The sequence below is a fragment of the Ranitomeya variabilis genome, chromosome 5, assembly GCF_051348905.1.
Source record: "Ranitomeya variabilis isolate aRanVar5 chromosome 5, aRanVar5.hap1, whole genome shotgun sequence".
Taxonomy (NCBI): domain Eukaryota; kingdom Metazoa; phylum Chordata; class Amphibia; order Anura; family Dendrobatidae; genus Ranitomeya; species Ranitomeya variabilis.
The window spans coordinates 578,501,577-578,523,229 of NC_135236.1; the positions used below are offsets into that span (position 1 = coordinate 578,501,577).

At 43.6% G+C, this 21,653-nt stretch overlaps 1 protein-coding gene across 7 annotated transcripts in view; it reads left to right on the forward strand.

The window, feature by feature from the left end:
* LOC143776520 (teneurin-2-like) overlaps positions 1-21,653 on the forward strand; it is a 3,926,626-nt gene that overhangs the window by 2,880,635 nt on the left and 1,024,338 nt on the right. For all 7 annotated transcript variants that reach the window (XM_077265978.1, XM_077265979.1, XM_077265980.1 and 4 more), the window contains one exon: positions 17,308-17,454. In XM_077265978.1, the coding sequence (XP_077122093.1) occupies positions 17,308-17,454 (147 nt within the window). The remainder of the gene's footprint in view (positions 1-17,307; positions 17,455-21,653) is intronic.

Sequence of the window (21,653 nt, forward strand, 5' to 3'; positions counted from 1 at the left end):
ACTTATTTGCCGGTGGATATTGATTTGTCATAGCTGTTGTTGTCGCACTTTTCTCTGGCTTTGTGATTCAGCTTATCGCTGTAGATGGTTTGCTTCTGCATCGTGTGACAGTCTTCTTGCTGTGGCCAATGGTCATTGTTCCTGAAGTAGCTTGCACTGGGAAAATGTCTTCTTAGTTAACCTCACACTTTGAAGTTGTAGACTCGGCGGTGTGGTGTGTTGGTTCCAATGGGTCATCTTGTGAGCATGGTATTGCTGTTAAGACTGCAGATTTCTGTTTGCGGCTCTGTTGTTGCCTAATGGCATCCTGTGATAATCTAATGACTTTTGCATCAGGGGACTCATGTGCTTGACGCCTATGCTTATATGCATTGTTTGCGTCTCAGCATTGCTGTTGCTCTTCATGAGTCTCATTTGCCCATTCTTGTCTTCGATGTTGTGCCTTTTCTGCTTTCCTTTCGTTGTCATTGGCATACTTTTTATAAAGAGCCATGTTGGCATTGATATTTGCTTTTTAAAGGGGTTTACCCACGAACTAAAATTAATTAAAAAAATTGTCTGTGTCAGACTGTGTACAGAACATACCACAGCTCCTGGGCAGGGGAGGAAGCAAAAGACAATACTGACATTACAGCAGGAGATCGCAGGGGATACATTTTGTGAGGTAAAATATTGTTTAAGAACAGTCAGTGAAATATTTTACCTGACAAAATAAATCCTCTGTTTTCCCCTGCTCTAATGTCAGTATTGCCTTTTGCTTCGTCCCCTGCCCAGGAGATGTGGTATGCTCCGTACACGGTCAGACACAGACAATTTTTAACATGAACTTTCGTTCGTGGGAAAACCCCTTTAATGTGACTGGCTTCCTCTGCCTGTAGACACGTCGTGCATCTGCCGCCGGGATCAGCCGAATAATTCACTGCGCCCACTCAGAATTCTCGCAGGTGCAGTAAATCAGACCGCCGCCATCTTTGTGCAGACAGATAGAGGCGGTCACATTAAAATTGTGCATGCGCTTCTCCTGTACAAAGATAGTGGCGATCAGTGAATCATTCGGCTGATCCTGGCGGTGGCATGTTCGCGACCGTATTCCGCTGGTGGTACTGAGCAAGAGGTTGCATATGAAGTATACAGTGTGTGTTTGTGTGATGCGTACGGTGTATACAGTGTGTGTGTATGTGCGTTTGTGTGTGTGGTGCAACGGTGTTCCGCTGGTGGTACCGGGCAAGAGGCTGTTACCACCAGCAGTTTCAGTTTCCATATTGAGACACCCATTACTTGGGTGTCCCAATATGGAGGTTGATGAACTTCTGCCGCTTGGAATTCTGGGATCCGGTTACTTCTGGACAGAACAGGATGTGAACACATTACAAGGTAAGTATATATTAAGATATTCATTATGTAAACTAGGGGTCAGGTCAGTGAGGGATCATTGACCTATCAGCAGTCTGCATTATGAATACCTAATCGGAGCACTACATGAAGACCCCCCCCCCACAGGCTGCCCTGGGGTATGAGCATATCATTAACTCAAAACTGAAAATAAAGATTAAACAACAACCACAAGATGGATTATATCAACCAAGGTATCATTGTAATCAGTATAACGGCGCTGACCTGACACGGTCTGTAGGTTACTATGCACAATCCTGCTGACAGGTTCCCTTTAATGAAGATCTCCTACAAAATCTATATGGATATACAGTATATAAATATATAAAAACTTGGTGATATGTGAAGTGGAAAAATATATGTTTACAAGTGCTTCTCACTAAACTAGAATATCATCAAAAAGTTAATAGAAACAGTGAAACTTATATATTTATTTAGTTTATTTCTGTTAATGTTGATGATTATGGCTTACAGCCAATGAAAACCCAAAAGTCATTATCTCAGTAAATTAGAATACTTTATAACACCAGCTTGAAAAATTATTTCAAAATCTGAAATGTTGGCATATGTATGTTCATTAAATGCACTCAATACTTGGTCGGGGCTCCTTTTTTCATCAATTACTGCATCAATGCAGCATGGCATGGAGGCGATCAGCCTGTGGCACTGCTGAGGTGTTATGGAAGCCCAAGTTGCTTTGATAGCAGCCTTCAGCTCATCTGCATTGTTGGGTCTGGTGTCTCTTGTCTTTCTCTTGACAATACCCAATAGATTCTGTATGGAGTTAAGGTCACGTGAGTTTGCTCGCCAATCAAGCACAGTGACACTATTGTTTTTAAACCAGGCATTGGTACCTTTGGCAGTGTGGACAGGTGCTAAGTCCTACTGGAGAATAAAATTTCCATCTCCAAGCTTGTTGGCAAAGGGAAGCATGAAGTGCTCTAAAATTTCCTGCTAGACAGCTACGCTGATTTTGTTCTTGATAAAACACAGTGGACCTACATCAACAGATGACATGATTCCCCAAGCCATCACTGATTATGGAAACTTTGCACTAGACCTCAAGCAGCTTGGATTGTGTGCCTCTCCACTCTTCCTCCAAACTCTGGGACCCTGATTTCCAAATGAAATGAAAAATTTACTTTCATCTGAAAACACACATTGGGCCACTGAGCAACAGTCCAGTTCTTTTTCTCCCAGGTAAGACGCTTCTGGCATTGTTTATTGGTCATGAGTGGCTTGACACAAGGAATGTGACACTTGTAGGCCATGTCCTGAATACGACTATGTGTGGTGGCTCTTGAATCAATGACTCAAGCAGCAGTCCACTGAGTGCCTTGTCAATCTCCCTCAATTGCAACAACAGCCCTTCTTAGGGCTAACTATAATCAATAATCATATTGCTGTTAGCAGTAGTTAGGGAGAGATTGTGGTGAAGGGATAGTGTAGGACAGCATAGGGTTAATTGAACTTCCTTTCTGATGCAACTCATATCAAAAGCCTTTCTCAGGGCTAATAATATTCTTTTGCTCTTAATCCTGCAAATTGTTCTTAGCAGGGAAATATTATATGCCGCTTATACTGCACCAGTTGTATGTCAAAAGCATAAAGCTAGACTTGGTTGGTTATCAATAGCATCTCTATATTGCTACTGCAGTGTAACAAGTCCATCTGAGGAGGGCAAATTTACCTGAACTAGTAATCCAGCAAAGTTTTTTCAGCAGAGAAATATTATACCGCATTTATACTGTGCAAGTTGTGCATCAAAAGCATATAGCCAGACTTGGTTGGTTATCAGTAGTATTGATATATTGCTACTGCAGAGTAACAAGTCCACCTAAGGTGTGCAAATTTCCCTGCAATAATAATCCTGCAAAGTTTTTTCAGCACGGAAATATTATACAGCATTTATACTGTGTCAGTTGTGCATCAAAAGCATACAGCCAGACTTTGTTGGTTAGCAATAGTATCGCTTTATTGCTCCTGCAGTGTAACAAGTGCATCTGAGGTGGACAAATTTTCCTGCAATGGTAATCCTGCAAAGATTTTTCAGCATGGAAATATTATAAGGCATTTATGCTGTGCCAGTTGTGCATCAAAAGCTTATAGCCAGACTTGGTTGGTTATCAATAGCATTGCTATATAGCTACTGCAATGTAACAAGTCCATCTGAGCTGGGCAAATTTTCCTGTGATACTAATCCTGCAAAGATTTTTCAGCAGGGAAATATTATACACCATTTATACTACACCAGCTGTGCATCATAAGCATTCAGCCAGACTTGGTTGGTTGCAATAGCAACCATACAGGGTGGGCCATTTATATGGATACACCTAAATAAAAAGGGAATGGTTGGTGATATCAACTTCCTGTCTTTGGCACATTAGTATATGGAAGGGGGAAACTTTTCAAGATGGATGATTACCATGGTGGCCATTTTGAAGGTGGCCATTTTGGATCCAACTTTATTTTTTCCAGTGGGAAGAGGGTCATGTGACACATCAAACTTATTGAGAATTTCACAAGAAAAACAATGGTGTTCTTGGTTTTAACGTAACTTTATTTTTTCATGAGTTATTTACAAGTTTATGACCACTTATAAAATGTGTTCAAAGTGCTGCCCATTGTGTTGGATTGTCAATGCAAACCTCTTCTCCCACTCTTGACACACTGATCGCAACACCGCAGAAGAAATGCTAGCACAGGCTTCCAGTATTCATTGTTTCAGATGCTGGGGTCATCTGAAGGCAATTGTCTATGCTGTGAAGATACAAGATGTGCAACATCTGAAACAATGGATACTGGAAGCCTTTGCTTGCATTTCTTCTGCAGACTCAACCAAGATGGTGAGTGGCGATGATGCCATAATCAGTATCCATCCCGATTCTTTGCCTACTGAAATGCTCGCTGAACACAACTGAAGAGGAGGCTTTGCAGGTGGAGTAAGTTGAGATGGAGCAAGAATCTATACAGGGTGATGCTACACAGCCCAGCCTCATCTCATCATCTCATTGCGGATTGGGTAATGATCAGGAGGAGAAGGAAAAGGTGCTGGTTGTCTGCGATACAGATGGTACTATCCACACAGGATCCACTATCTTCATCCTGTGTGTTCAACGTGAATGGCTTGTAGACAAGGAGAGGGAGGATGAGGAGGAGGACAACAATGAGGAGGAGAAGATGGACAGTCCTCTTAGTGGGAACAGAGAAGTCTTGGCTGTCGGCAGTTTGGCACAAATGGCTGAGTTTATGTTCCGCTGCCTTTTCCATGACCCTCGTGTTGTACGCATTTTGGCTAACATGAATTACAGGTTGCTCTCCCTTCTATTGGCCGCATTGATGCATTAATTGATGTAAAAGGAGCCCCGACCAAGTATTGAGTGCATTTATTGAAAATACATTTCAGTAGGTCAACATTTTGTATTTTAAAATAATTTTTCAAGCTGGTGTTATAAAGGATTCTAATATACTGAGATAATGACTTTTACGTTTTCACTGGCTATAAGCTATAATCATCAACATTAACAGAAATAAACACTTGAAATGGATCACTCTGTTTGTAATGACTTTATATAATATATCAGTTTGACTTTTTGTATTGAAGAACTGAAATAAATTAACTTTTTGATGATATTCTAATTTTGTGAGAAGCACCAGTAGTTGAAGAATTATTAAAAATATTCCCATCTGACAACTCCGGTGTCAGAGGTCAGAGTTCCTTGGATAACCAAGGAGACACACACAAGATGCAGCAGAGGCAGGGGAACACTATCAAAGATCTGGGACAGTTTTCTTTGACCCTTAAATCGCCCAGACCCTGATGCATTAGGTACTCTAACAAGGAGCGAAAAGTTTTGGAAGATGCTGAAAGAGTACCTTGCTGACCTTACCAGCATCCTCCGTGATTCCTCTGTGCCTTACAACTATTGGGTATCCAAGCTAGACATGTGGCATGAAATGTTTCTGTAAGCTTTGGAGATGTCACTAGCATTTTGTCAGAGTGGGTTTTTAGTGCCGCCGGGGGTATTATAACTGATTGGAGCATTTGCCTATCAACTGAAAATGCTGAAAGGCTGACTTTTATCAAAATGAAAAAGGGCTGGATTAGCTGAGACTTCTCAATACCACCAGGATTTTTGCCTCGTCCTCCACTACCCAGGGCCGGATTTAAGAGGTGGGTGGCCCGGGGCCCATTATGGAAGGAGGCCCAATTTTCAAGGTGTTGCAATATGCAATGTAAAACCACAAAATAAAACAAACGCAAGTTTATTTACAAAAATCTTTTACGCAAAGTAATTCAGGTAAAATCATTCATTTTTTACAATCCAGGCACTTTCCTTGATTTTCATGCTGCAAAATCACTAATAATGTCACTAAAGTCCAATTCACGCAGTACAGTATATCTGACTCAATGCTCATGATAGCCAAATTTACAAGGCTTTCCTGCTTCATGGATGTCCTTAATCGGTTTTCAACTAATTTGAGTTATGAGAAGGAACGCTGATCATTGCAGTTTGTTACCATCGAAACTAGATATATCCTTAGAGCAATCTCAATATTTGGGAAAGTGTCCTGCACAGCCTTTTCCATGATAAGCTTGTACATGAAAAGTTCAGTGCTGATATCTTTTGGCTCCTTGTCTGTGAATAACTTGGCAAATGTTACAAACTGACACAGTTCTTCAATAAATGTAATGGCCACGTCATCTGAATAAGACCTGACGAGTTGCTCTGCTGTGGCCTTAAGCTCATCTGAAGACAGTTCTTTCAGATGGCTAAAAAAGCTAAATTTGCTTGATATATCTTTATACTGTATGCTTGAAGATGTTGGTCAAGAGAAGCGATAAACTGATCAATGATAGGTAAGAAAGTTTCTGTTCTGTATTTTTCAGAAGGGCTGAGTTGTACTTCTTCCGTATGGCCATAATCCAATGTAATGAGACACGCATTTCGACGCCTGTGTCGAGTTATCATCTGAACATACTCAGGTGAACCAGACAGCTCTTTGCCTTGCTTCTCAAAAATTTTGAAGGCATCACACTTTGATGCAACTTAGTTTTTTAAGCTGGTCAGTGATGCCACAGCAGTGTTTAGATCAAGTTTTGTGTGTTGTAGATTTTTACTAGTAGCATCTGTTCTTTGCAGGATATCATTCCAGAAGGTGGTGTTAATACCAATTTCAAGCTGATTCATTTGTCTTAACAGTCCTTCTGCTTCACACCGTATACAGCTTTTTTCTTCAAAGTCATCAGCAATCTGTTTAAGTACATCTTTAATCTGCTGATAGTCATGCTTAAGGGCCTTAGTAGCGTCAGTTCTGCAGGACTAACGCGTTGTTGTGACACGTCAATGCTGTTGTTGAGTTAATATTTCTCTTTTCTTGCCGACATCATGGCGCCACCTCCTTCCTCGAAGCTAACTGAACAAACTCTCATCTGATCTAATCCGAGGGAGCGATCATATAGCTGAATAGGTAGCTCCTAGAAGCTACTGTTTGGATCGGAGAAGGCTGCCGCATGCTATAAGCTAAGCATTAGGTACAGGGGGGTACTAAGGAAGTCTGGCTAGGCTAGCCAGGTCAGTGGATGCTGATGCTGGTCAGGTGCCATGTCTCTGCTGCTCTGTGTCAGCCACTGAGATGTAAGACTGTAGCCAGGTCCCTAAACTTTCAATAGTTTCTCTTTTGTTAAATGTTCCTTATCATTAGAAACGGTTCACAGCAAATAGACTTGTATTTTACATGTTTTGAGATATGTATCCCTTTATTGGTGGAAGGCCCCCGCTTGGTGGGTGGCCCAGCACCCCTTGGCCCCCCTAAATCCGTGCCTGCCACTACCATATGAACAGGATGATCATGCTTCCCTTGCTATATGATACCCTCATTAAGAAATTATAAGAGGCCTACCTCTAGCATGATATATATTTATACCCCCAGGAGTAAATGCTTTTCAGCCCACGCACTCAGTGCATGCACATTACCAGTATAGCATACTCACTCCTTAATAATGGGAAAAAATGTTTTCTGAGGCCCTCCATTATGTTTCTTAAAAGGGAGATTGGGGTGCCTCCTTCTAATTTTTGGCATCACTTGCACTTAGTGCATACACTTTACCGGTCTAGGAGACTCACTCCTTAGTAATGGGAAAAAGTGCTTTTCTGAGGCTCCACCTTCTAGTTTAGTTGGTCATCCTCCATATCAGGTTGAATAGATGCTATGTGTGTCACGCTCGCGCCCTGACTGGAAGGCGTGAGCACGCGGGGGTATGTGTGGCCCCACTGTGCCACAGACCAAACCTCCCTGGAAGGGGCGTAACTAAGTAGCTTCCTAGGTGTTCGCTGGAGCCTCTGATGGTGAGGTCAGACTTGTGCAATAGGAAGCTACCAGGTACCACTCCAGGGTGGAGTCTGGTTGTGGCTGCTGATCCCACCGGGGAACGGAACATAGACAAGCAAGCGGGCACGGATGGCACATAGGCAGGCAGACGGGTACAACAGGAACACAGGCAGGCGGGCACGGCTGGCTCTCTGGTAGGCAGGCGGGCACGGCTGGCTCTCTGGAAAGGCAGGCGGGCACGGCTGGCTCTCTGGAAAGGCAGGCGGGCACGGCTGGCTCTCTGGCAGGACTGGTGGACAAGACTGGTACACTGGAAGAACCGGTAGGGACCGGTCTGCAGGCAGGTATGTAGAACGGGTAAGAACCTGTTCAGACACGAGGACCTAGGAATAAGTAGATAAAGACCGCAAGAGCGGATGCAGAGCGAAAGCACAGGAGCTAGAGCCAAGAACAGAAATGCAGGAGGCGGAGCCAAGTGCAGACAGGCAGGAGGCGGAGCCAAGAGCTGGAGGCGGAGCCAAGTGCAGACAGGCAGGAGGCGGAGCCAAGAGCTGGCGGCGGAGCCAAGTGCAGACAGGCAGGAGGCGGAGCCAAGAGCTGGCGGCGGAGCCAAGTGCAGACAGGCAGGAGGCGGAGCCAAGAGCGGAGGCGCTGGAGGCGGAGCCAAGAGCGGAGGCGCTGGAGGCGGAGCCAAGAGCGGAGGCGCTGGAGGCGGAGCCAAGAGCGGAGGCGCTGGAGGCGGAGCCAAGAGCTGAGGCGCTGGAGGCGGAGCCAAGAGCTGAGGCGCTGGAGGCGGAGCCAAGAGCGGAGGCGCTGGAGGCGGAGCCAAGAGCGTAGGCGCTGGAGGCGGAGCCAAGTAGAACCGCAAAGAGCGGAGCCAGGTAGAACCGCAAGGAGCGGAGCCAGGTAGAACCGCAAGGAGCGGAGCCAGGTAGAACCGCAAGGAGCGGAGCCAGGTAGAACCGCAAGGAGCGGAGCCAGGTAGAACCGCAAGGAGCGGAGCCAGGTAGAACCGCAAGGAGCGGAGCCAGGTAGAACCGCAAGGAGCGGAGAGGTGCTGCGGGAGGGGTCTCTGCAGCAAAGCTGAGCAGAGCCACAAAGAATGTGGAGAGAAGCTGCAGCAAGGGATAACTGCAACAGCAGAAGATAAGCAGAGTACAAAGGAGCAGAAACGCAGAAGTGAGGAGCAGTGGTAAAGTAACAAAGGTTCAGAGCAGGCAGAGCTGCAAGAGTGCGGAGTGAAAGCAGACTGAGAATACAAGGAAAGACAACAGGGAAGGAAGCCAAAGACTAGGAGACCGAGGTAAGACTAAGTGCAGACAAGGCAATGGAACAAGACACAAGGACAAAGACACTGGGACCAGGATATTCTGCCTCCTGGTGGGCGGACAACAAGACCAAGGAAATAACACAGAGAATCCTCCAGAGAGGGAGTAATATAGAGCAAGGCCAGGCAAACTCAGAAGCAAGACACTAACTGAGCTAACACATTGCACAGGCCCAGAACACTGGGTGAAGCTGCACTATATACTGGAGGCCTCTTGGTAATTGGTCAGGAACAGATTGGACAGATGCACCTGATTGCTATAAGAACCAGAGAGTTCAGGCGCCGCCCCTCTATACACAGAACCATGAAGCATGCAGAGAGCAGAGACACAGAACATGGAGCTGGCAAGAAACATAAACCACATCATGACCTGGAGCAGTGGGTAAGATAGTGTGAGAGATGCGAGGCCATGACGTGATGCCAGCAGAGTTGTTACAGTGTGCTCCACTATATTCCCATGGAGGGTTGATGAAATAACAGTCCTGGATGCTGCTACATTAAACTAATAGCTTTTTTTCAGAGCTAATTCAAATAGATTCTATTTTCTAATAATGCAGCTATTATTTGAAATTCATGTAGAGTGAGCTGTTGTAGTATGGATAGCATATTACATGCATCTAGTGGGGGATTATTGCCTTAAAAATTATAATTCTTGCTGCTGCAGTAAAAAAAAATCAAGGTAACATCTATTTTATTCGCTCTTAATACCACTGTTAGCTGTATTTAGTGTAGGGTTAGGTGTTACCTTTCATCTGCTGAAAAAAAGGGTTCATTCTGGTCACATACATCTCTTCCAAAGTCCATAACTTTATTGTTTTTTCCATACACTGACAGATTCATGATTTTTTATGGTGATCTGTACTCAGAAATTCATCAAAGCAGGCAGTGTTGATTGCATTTTACCCTTGTTTGTTGCTGCCACGTACAAGAAACAATCTTTTCAGGCCACAGTCAAATCCCTTCTATATTCTGCAATAATGCCACTCTTATCTGCAATTTCTTTAGGGTGAGCTGTCACAATAGGGATATAGGGTATTACAGACATCTAGTCAGGGATTAATACCTTATAAATTGTAATCCTTTCTGCTTCTTTTTTCTATACACTCATTGACAGATTCGTGTTTTTTACTGTGACCTGTACTCAGAAATTCACTAAAGCTGGCACGGTTGCCTGCGTTCCTCCAGAGTTTGTTGCTGCCACGTACAGGAAAAAATCTTTTCAGCGCCAATTTAAATCCCTTCTATATTCTTCAGTAATACTGCTCTTATGTACAATTCGTAAGAGCTAATGGTAGGAGACGTTATGCAACTGGAACTGGAATTACCACTTCTGAACTCTCCAGTTCTTTGTTTCCATCCATTTCTGGGTTCTTCTTGAAGTATGTTTGGGGTCAATGTCCTGCTGGAAGACGCATGACCTAGGATGCAATACCACCCTTCTGACACGGTACACTACATTGCAACCTAATTCCTTTGGGAATCTTCACATTTCATAAAGCCTTGTACACAGTCAAGGCACCTAGTGCCAACGGCAACAAAACCACTCCAAAACGTCTTTAACCCCTTAACGACCGCCGATACGCCTTTTAACGGCGGCCGCTAAGGGTACTTAAACCACAGCGCCGTTAATTAACGGCGCTGTGGAAAAAGTGAATAGCGCCCCCCAGAGTCTGATTTTCTCTGGGGTCTCGGTTGCCGAGGGTATCCGAGACCCCAGAGAACATGATTCGGGGGGTTTTTACTGACCCCCGAGTTGCGATCGCCGGTAATTAACCGTTTACCGGCGGTCGCAACAAAAAAAAACAAACGCGATTTGCCTTTTAATTTCTCTGTCCTCCGATGTGATCGCACATCGGAGGACAGAGAAATAGGGTCCCCGATGGCCCCCGATAGCCCCCCAATACTCACCTATCTCCCCCGGTGCTCCTCGTGGCTCCCGATGGGCGCCGCCATCTTTTTTCCGTGAAAAAATGGCGGGCGCACGCGCAGTGCGCTCGCTGCCCGGCACCCGGAAGATCTTTGGGGTCTCGGCTGCCGGGGGTAGCCGAGACCCCAAAGAACATGATCGGGGTCGGTTTGCACCGACCTCTGTTTTGCAATCGCCGGTAATTAACAGTTTACCGGTGACCGCAAAAAAAAAAAAAAAAAAAAGCGATCTGTAATTCTCTGTCCTCTGATGTGATCGCACATCAGAGGACAGAGAAATAGGGGGATTCGGGGACCCTATAATACTCACCCGGTGTCCCTGGGTCCTCCTGTGTCTCCTCTTGCCGGCCGGCTTCTTCGTCGGGAAAGAAAATGGCGGGCGCATGCGCAGTGCGCCCGCCATCTGCTGCCATCTGCCGGCCGGCAAGAGAGACGAGTTGGGGCTAAAATTAGGGTTATGGTTAGGGTTAGAGTTAGGGCTAGGGTTAGGGTTAGGGCTAGGGTTAGGGTTAGAGTTAGGGTTAGGGTTAGGGCTAGGGTTAGGGTTAGAGTTAGGGTTAGGGTTAGGGCTAGGGTTAGGGTTAGAGTTAGGGTTAGGGCTAGGGTTAGAGTTAGGGTTAGGGTTAGGGTTAGGGTTAGAGTTAGGGTTAGGGTTAGAGTTAGGGCTAGGGTTAGGGTTAGAGTTAGGGTTAGGGTTAGGGTTAGAGTTAGGGTTAGGGTTGGGGCTAAATTTAGGGTTAGGGCTAGGGTTAGGGTTAGGCTACTTTCACATTAGCGTTTTTTGGCTTCCGTCGCAATGCATCGTTGGAGAAAAAACGCATCCTGCAAAAGTGCTTGCAGGATGCGTTTTTTCTCCATTGGCTTGCATTAGCGACGCATTGCGACATGTTGCATCCGTCGTGCGACGGATGCGTCGTGCTTTGGCGGACCGTCGGCACAAAAAAGCTACATGTAACTTTTTTGTCCGACGTGTCTGCCATTTCCGACCGCGCATGCGCGGCCGGAACTCCGCCCCCGCCTCCCCGCACCTCACAAAGTGGCAGCGGATGCGTTGATAAAACAGCATCCGCTGCACCCGTTGTGCGGCGCTTACAATGCTAGCGTCGGTATGTTGGCCCGACACACTGCGATGGGCCGAGTACGACGCTAGTGTGAAAGAAGCCTTAGGCTTCTTTCACACTTGCGTCGGTACGGGGCGGTCGCAATGCGTCGGCCCGACGTACCGACGCACGTTGTGAAAATTGTGCACAACGTGGGCAGCGGATGCAGTTTTTCAACACATCCGCTGCCCAGTCTATGTCCTGGGGAGGAGGGGGCAGAGTTACGGCCACGCATGCGCGGAAATGGCGGACGCGACGTACAAAAAAAAGGTTACATTGAACTTTTTTGTGACGACGGGGCTAAAGTTATGGTTAGGGTTGGGGCTAAAGTTAGGGTTAGGGTTGGGGCTAAAGTTACGGTTAGAGTTGGGATTAGGGTTAGGGTTTGGATTAGGGTTGGGATTAGGGCTACGTTTGGGATTAGGGTTGGGATTAGGGTTACGTTTGGGATTAGGGTTGGGATTAGGGTTAGGGTTGGGATTAGGGTTGGGATTAGGGTTAGGATGTGTTGGATTTAGGGTTTTGATTAGGGTTATGGTTAGAGTTGAGATTAGGGCTGTTTTGGGGTTAGGGTTGTGATTATCGTTAGGGTTGTGATTAGGATTATGGATCGGGTTGAGATTAGGGTTAGGGGTGTGTTGGAGTTAGGGTTGGAGTTATAATTTGGGGGTTTCCACTGTTTAGGTACATCAGGGGGTCTCCAAACACGACAGCCAATTTTGCGCTAAAAAAGTCAAATGGTGCTCCCTCCCTTCTGAGCTCTGCCGTGCGCCCAAACAGTGGTTTACCCCCACATATGGGGCATCAGCGTACTCGGGATAAATTGGACAATAACTTTTGGGGTCCAATTTCTCCTGTTACCCTTGTGAAAATAAAAACTTGGGGGCTAAAAATCTTTTTTGTGGGAAAAAAATTTTTTTTTTATTTTCACTACTCTGCATTATAAACTTCTGTGAAGCACTTGAGCATTCAAAGTTCTCACCGCATATCTAGATAAGTTCCTTAGGGGGTCTAGTTTCCAAAATGGTGTCACTTGTGGGGGGTTTCCACTGTTTAGGCACATTAGGGGCTCTCCAAACGCGACATGGCGTCTCAATTCCAGCCAATTCTGCATTGAAACAGTCAAATGGTGCTCCTTCACTTCCAAGCTCTGCGGTGCGCCCAAACAGTGGTTTACCTCCACATATGGGGTATCGGCGTACTCAGGAAAAATTGCACAACAAAATTTGTGGTTAAATTTCTGTTTTTACACTTGTGAAAATGTAAAAAAATGGTTCTGAAGTAAAATGTTTGCAAAAAAAAGTTAAATGTTCATTTTTTTCTTCCACATTGTTTCAGTTCCTGTGAAGTACGTAAAGGGTTAATAAACTTCTTGAATGTGGTTTTGAGCAGCTTGAGGGGTGCAGTTTTTAGAATGGTGTCACACTTGGTTATTTTCTATCATATAGACCCCTCAAAATGACTTCAAAGGTGATGTGGTCCCTAAAAAAAACATGGTGTTGTAAAAATGAGAAATTGCTGGTCAACTTTTAACCCTTATAACTCCCTAACAAAAAAAAAAATTGTTTCCAAAATTGTGCTGATGTAAAGTAGACATGTGGGAAATGTTATTTATTAACTATTTTTTGTGACATATCTCTCTGATTTAAGGGCATAAAAATACAAAGTTTGAAAATTGCAAAATTTTAAAAATTTTCGCCATATTTCCATTTTTTTCATAAATAATCGCAAGTAATATCGAAGAAATGTTACCACTAACTTGAAGTACAATATGTCACGAAAAAACAATCTCAGAATCAGCGGGATCCGATAAAGCGTTCCAGAGTTATAACCTCTTAAAGTGACACTGGTCAGAATTGTAAAAATTGGCTCAGTCATAAAGTACCAAATTGGCTCTGTCACTAAGGGGTTAAACCTCCACCATATTTGACCGTAACAACTGTGTTCTTTTATTTGTAGGCCTCATTCCATTTACTGTAAACAGTAGAATGATGTGCTTTACCATAAAGCGCTATTTTGGTCTCATCTCTCCACAAGATGCCTGCTGACCCTCTAAAAATAGTGGGGGCCACCTTCTCTTTGGGGGACGCTGGAAAAATGTTTGAGTTTCCCATTGACTTCCATTAAACTCGTAACTTAGGTCAAACACCTGAGCATTACGATTTGCTTGATTCGAGTAATTAGCATGTTAGTGCTCACTCATCACTAGTATCTATCTATTGTATCTATCCACTATCTATTGTATCATATCTATCTACTCTATTGTGTCTATCAGCTCTATCAATTGTATATTTTTTTCTGTATATAACCACTGTTTTGTATCTATCTACTCTATCTCTTGTATATTTCTACTGTATCTATCCATTCTACTGTATCTAGCTTCAGTATCTATCCACATTCTCTTGTATCAATCCACTATCTATTGTAGCTATCTACTTTATCTATTGTATCTTTCTCCTATATCTATGCATTCTATTGTTTTCTAGCTTCTGTATCTAGCCACCATTTAGTGTATGTATCTATTGGAACTATCCACTCTATATATTGTATCAATCCAATCTATTATTTTATCTATCTACTGTATCTATCTACTATCTATTGTGTTTTTCTACTGTATCTATATATCATATCTTTCCTTTTCTACTGTATCTATATATTGTATCTTTCCAATCTATTATTGTAGCTCTCTGCTCTATTTATCCATCATCTATTGTATTTTTCTACTGTACCTATCCATTCTGCTGTTTCTATCTATTGTATCTATCTATTGTATCTTTTTACTGTATCTATCCACTCTGTTGTACTTATCTATCAATTGTATCTATTTTCAATATTTACTGTATCTAACCAACATCTACTGTATCTTCCACTCTATTGTATATAGCTTCTGTAAATCTATCTATTATCTATTGTTTCTACTATATCTATCCACTACATATTGTTACTATCTATGGCATCTATCCAATATCTGTTGTATCTTTCTACAATACCTAACTACTATCTATTGTTTCTATCTTCTGTATCTATCCACTATCTATTGTATCTTTCTACTGTATCTATCCACTATCTATTTTTTCTATCTACTGTATCTATCTACTATCTGATGTATCTTTCTACTGAAACTATCCACTATCTTTTGTATCTATCCCACTATCTATTGTATGTATCTACTACTGTATGTATATCCACTATCTAGTGTATCTTTCTACTGTATCTATTTACGATCTACAGTATATATTTATTGTATACTATTCAATCTACTATATCTATCTACTATCTATAATATCTATCTTATGTATCTTATTCACTCTATCTACTGTATCTATCCACTCAATTGTATATGTCTACTGTATCTATATGTATTTACTATAACTATCCACTAATTGTTATCTAACTACTGTATCTATTCACTATCTATTGTATCTATACACTTTATTGTATTTATCCATTGTATCAATCCATTTTATTGAATCTAGAATCTGTATACACTCACCGGCCACTTTATTAGGTACACCATGCTAGTAACGGGTTGGACCCCCTTTTGCCTTCAGAACTGCCTCAATTCTTCGTGGCATAGATTCAAGAAGGTGCTGGAAGCATTCCTCAGAGATTTTGGTCCATATTGACATGATGGCATCACACAGTTGCCGCAGATTTGTCGGCTGCACATCCCAAAGATGCTCCATACAAGGCAGGATGGATCCATGCTTTCATGTTGTTTATGTCAAATTCTGACCCTACCATCCGAATGTCGCAGCAGAAATCGAGACTCATCAGACCAAGCAACGTTTTTCCAATCTTCTACTGTCCAATTTCGATGAGCTTGTACAAATTGTAGCCTCAGTTTCCTGTTCTTAGCTGAAAGGAGTGGTACCCGGTGTGGTCTTCTGCTGCTGTAGCCCATCTGCCTCAAAGTTCGACGCACTGTGCGTTCAGAGATGCTCTTAGGCCTACCTTGGTTGTAACGGGTGGCGATTTGAGTCACTGTTGCCTTTCTATCAGCTCGAACCAGTCTGCCCATTCTCCTCTGACCTCTGGCATCAACAAGGCATTTCTGCCCACAGAACTGCCGCTCACTGGATTTTTTTTCTTTTTCGGACCATTCTCTGTAAACCCTAGAGATGGTTGTGCGTGAAAATCCCAGTAGATCAGCAGTTTCTGAAATACTCAGACCAGCCCTTCTGGCACCAACAACCATGCCACGTTCAAAGGCACTCAAATCACCTTTCTTCCCCATACTGATGCTCGGTTTGAACTGCAGGAGATTGTCTTGACCATGTCTACATGCCTAAATGCACTGAGTTGCCGCCATGTGATTGGCTGATTAGAAATTAAGTGTTAACAAGAAGTTGGACAGGTGTACCTAATAAAGTGGTCGGTGAGTGTATATCCACTATATATTCTTTCTGTCTACTGTATCTAAACACTTTATTTTAGCTATTTACTGTATCTATCCACTATATTGTTTATAGCTGCTGTACATATTCACTCTAGTGTATTTATCTATACTGTATCTTTACATTCTGTAGCATCTATCTACTCTATCTACTATATTGTATTGCATTGTATCTCTCTAATGTATCCTTCAAGTCTGCTGTATCTATCTATTGTATCTATCCACTTTACTGTACAGTATCTATCTATTATATCTTTGTTCTGTGTATCTATTTACTGTATCATTCAACTCTATTGTGTTTATCCCCTATCTATTATATCTAAATACAGTGTATATCCACAATCTATCGGATCTATCAACTCTATTATAGCTAGCTGTATCTTTTCCATAGACATCATGAAAACTACAGTACCCTTGGTAACAGCTATTTTGCTAATTTCTAGTAGGGAATTAATTGAAGTGTATACCTTTTTCTTTAGTTGAATAAAAATTGTTTTCAGCTTTTGTGTTTAGTTCAATTACATGTTGCTATTAAACTAGAATTGAACAATGTTTATTTCCTACTGAGTTCTATTTTACTGTATGTCTTAGGGTTGGTGCTTGCTCTGGAGTTTTTAATGCAGGCAAGAGTGAAATGTATTGGATTTTTAAAGTATACAGTACATAGTTGATATGGCTGCCTAATTTGATTTAAGATGCATCCAACCAAGCATAGCTGTGGCTGATGGAAGATCAATTTTAAGGCATGGATTCATTTTATCATCTATGCAGACCGCAGTCATCTAGTCCTGATCGCTATCTTTTATGTTTATCTTCTTCCTTTCTTCAACCAGATGGCTGCCCTGATCTGTGCAATGGCAATGGGAGATGCACACTTGGTCAGAACAGCTGGCAGTGTATCTGCCAGACCGGCTGGAGAGGGTCTGGATGCAATGTTGCCATGGAAACTTCTTGTGCTGATAACAAGGATAATGAGGGAGGTGAGCAAAAGTCTTCCATTTAAAATCCCTAAAGAACAGACGGTTATATGTTCACTTTAGATGAGAGTGATTTACTGACAAAAATCTGCTACATTTTCAAAAATACCGATATACAAAAAAATTTGGTAAATATATCACAGTTATGAAAATTGTACCATAATAATCAAATCTCTACTAGTTTATTGATTTCTAAGAGTATACTGTTTTATACACCCTCACATGTGATTTAAAGAGATTGTCCCGGATTAGAAAAGGGGTTCATTTTTGTTTTCAGAAATAGCTCCCGGCTCATTTGGCATTTCACCTCATGTCCATTCTAGTCTATATGACTGAACTGCAATTATAAGCAAATCCCAGATAACCAGGGGTGGGATTCAAATTTTTCAAATTTTTAACAACAGGTCCTCTAAGTCGCGGCGGCCGGAATTTTGGCCACGCCCATTTTCAATAACCCCGCCCATACTAATAAGCCACGCCCAGTGGCACGATTCATATTTTTGGAAGCAGTTTGTCTCCCTTAATGACAAGAATACGTTGTGACATACGGTATTAAAGTCATTCAAAGAAACAAACGACTAAAGCAAATGTACTGCACAGGATAATTGTCCGTGTACAAGGTGCTTTAGCTGATCAGTCCACAACATCCTTAGTTAAATTACTAAAGTAGAAGTATGGCCACACATGATGCTCCATACTGTATAACGGCCACACATGATGCTCCATACTGTATAACGGCCACACATGATGCTCCATACTGTATAACGGCCACACATTATGCTCCATACTGTATAATGGCCACACATGATGCTCCATACTGTACAATGGCCACACATGATGCTCCATACTGTATAAAGGCCACATATGATGCTCCATGCATACTGTATAATGGCCCCCCCTCCCATCATGTTTGCATGGCTCATCTCCCCCTCCCTATATGCATAGGTAACTCATCCCCCTCCGTATGCGTGGCTCATTTCCCCCTCCCTGTATGCATGGGTGGCTCAGGCACTGGCTCATCTCCCATCCCCCCTGTATGCGTGGCTCATCTCCCCCTCCCTGTATGCATGGGTGGCTCAGGCACTGGCTCATCTCCCATCCCCCCTGTATGCGTGGCTCATCTCCCCCTCCCTGTATGCATGGGTGGCTCAGGCACTGGCTCATCTCCCATCCCCCCCCCCGTATGCGTGGGCCACGCATACAGGGGGGGATGGGAGATGAGCCAGTGCCTGACCCACCTATGCATACAGGGAGGGGGAGATGAGCCACGCATACAGGGGGGGGATGAGCCATGCACTGGCTCATCTCCCCCCCCCCCGGCGTATGCGTGGCTCATCTCCCCCCCCCCCGTATGCGTGGCTCATCGCCGGCTCCCCAGTCCCATCTTGTATCATGGCTCCCTGTCCACCGCGGACCTCCTACATGCTCGCCGCCGGCTCCCTTCATCCTCCCTGGCTGCCTGGAATGATTCATGATTCATCCCGCCGCCCCCCCCCCATGCGTGGCTCATCGCCGGCTCCCCGACGCTCCCAGTCCCATCTTGTATCATGGGCATGGCTCCCCGTCCTGGCCGTCCACCGCGGACCTCCTCCTCCCCGCCGGCTCCCCCGTCCTCCCTGGCTGGAATGATTCATACTCACCTGAGTCACCTCACACACCGCGTAGCAGAGGAACGGAATCCTCCACCTCGCTCTGTCCCTGCGCAGCACTGCACCGTCCTCCTCGTCCTGTGTGAGCACCGCGGTCAGGTGGTAACGGTCATTTAAGATGATGAATATTCATGAATATTCATCACCTTAATGAGGCGGCACCATGTGACCGCTCACACAGGGCGAGCTGCAGTCGTGCAGTCGCTGAGAGCAGACCAGCCGGCACCGCTGGAGCAGGTGAGGTGAGTATGAGACAGGGAGGCATAAGCGGCGACGGGGGGGGGGGGGGTTTGTGCTGTCTTAAGGTGACCAGCCGGACCGGACTGTAAAAACAAAAAAAAAAAAAAAAAAACACACTGCTCAGGTGCCGCCCCTGGGCGTGGTAACCATTTTCAATTACCGGAACGCTGGCAGATAGAAATTTTAGTAAACGGCTGCCCCGTACCGGGTCGTACCGGCTGAATCCCACCCCTGCAGATAACCCTTCTAAGACAATATTTCATCTGAGTTCAGGGTCATTTTGTCACTTGCACACATGACAGTTTACCCCTTAGGTGTTGTACTTAATAGCAACCATAGCATCTAGCGGTTAGACAGAGGGTGAAAGACTTGGTCCCTCCATCCCTCCCTTCCCATCACCCAAGGCTTAATGAAAGTTTTTTACTAAAGAGTACCCGCCACCGGGTCAAATGTGACCAGTTTTTGCTTTCATTTTTTTCCTGCTGATTCCCTAATTATTCCATTATACATTTTTTATTCTGCTATATGTTTCCAGAGATATGATCCTTTTTATTCTGTGATCTTTTTTATAGTCTTTACCAATGCGTAATAATGCAAAGCAGCCTAAAAACATGACCACAGCGAATCATGTCGGTAATATCCACTTACATGGGTTTCCCCACCAACAAAGTACAGTTTGACCAATAGATCTTGGGAAAAAATATGTTCCACAATTGGACCTGTTTATATAAATGTCCCTTTGCTGAGATAATCTTAAAAGTGTGCCCCTGCTGTGTACTGTGCAATGGTTGGGTCTGACCATACAGGAGTATGGACTGATTATACCACAGCTCCTGGGAAGGGGAGGAAGAAAAAGAAAGTATACTGACATTACAGCAGGGGATCACAGCTGATTCTTTCTGTGAGGTAAAACACTTGCTGTTTAGTTTTATACATATGTTTTGCCTCACAGAAAGAATCACCTGTGATTTAATGCTGTCCTGTTCAGTCTGTATACTGCATCCTGTTTGTATGCTGTCCTATATATATACTGTACTTGATGCTGTCCTGTCCCATCTGTATGCTGCATCCTGTCTGTATGCTGTACTGTCTATATACTGTATTTAATCCTGTCCTTTCCTGTCTGCATGCTCTTTATTGTTTTCCCCCTAGTTAAATGTACATGGCTGAAAACATACGACCAGTGTCTGATAAATGCTGTACACTGTCAGGTTACATTTAGGCAAACCTGCACTAACGGGCTTCACTGAACCTGTAGTACCACAAAATCATGTACCCAATGCACTTGTCCTTCATATTACTTGCATAACAATGCAGTGCAATTAAGAAGTCTTACAATATACTGTATAAGAATTCAAGCAATCATTGGTTTAAGTTCGCTAATTGCTGCCTAAAATTATAGAAAACGTTTTTTAAAAAATATTAAAAAACAAACAAAAAAAAACATTACATGACCTCCATATGGTAGATATAAAAAAAATCTAAACAAGAAAAATAAAACATTTTTGTTGAATAGCTCTGTCTGTAAGTGTTGAAACTATTAAAATTATATATACAGTACAGACTAAAAGTTTGGACACACCTTCTCATTTAAAGATTTTTCTGTATTTTCATGACTATGAAAATTGTAAATTCACACTGAAGGCATCAAAACTATGAATTAACACATGTGGAATTATATACTTAACAAAAAAGTGTGAAACAACTGAAAATATGTCTTATATTCTAGGTTCTTCAGAGTAGTCACTTTTTCCTTTGATGACTGAGTATATCCATATATATCCATATACTCACCTCTTCGGCGGCCCCTGGATCTTACCGCTGTAACCGGGAGCCTCCGTTCCTAAGAATGAACCCGTGAAGGACCTTCGATGACGTCGCGGCTGACGTCGCGGCTTCTGATTGGTCGCGTGAGCGGTCACATGAGCGGTCACGCGACCAATCAGAAGCCGCGACGTCATCGAAGGCCCTTCACGCGCTCATTCTTAGGAACGGAAGCTCCCGGTTACAGCGGTAAGATCCAGGGGCCACCGGAGAGGTGAGTATATCCATATTTTTTATTTTAATTCTTTATTTTACACATGGATATGGATCCCAGGGCCTGAAGGAGAGTTTCCTCTCCTTCAGACCCTGGGAACCATTCCGATACTTTGCGTCCCATTGAAATGCATTGGTATCGGGTATCGGTATCGGCGATATCCGATATTTTTCGGGTATCGGCCGATACTATCCGATACCGATACTTTCAAGTATCGGACGGTATTGCTCAACACTATTTGTTATCCTTTATTTATTTTTTGTTGTTGATGACAA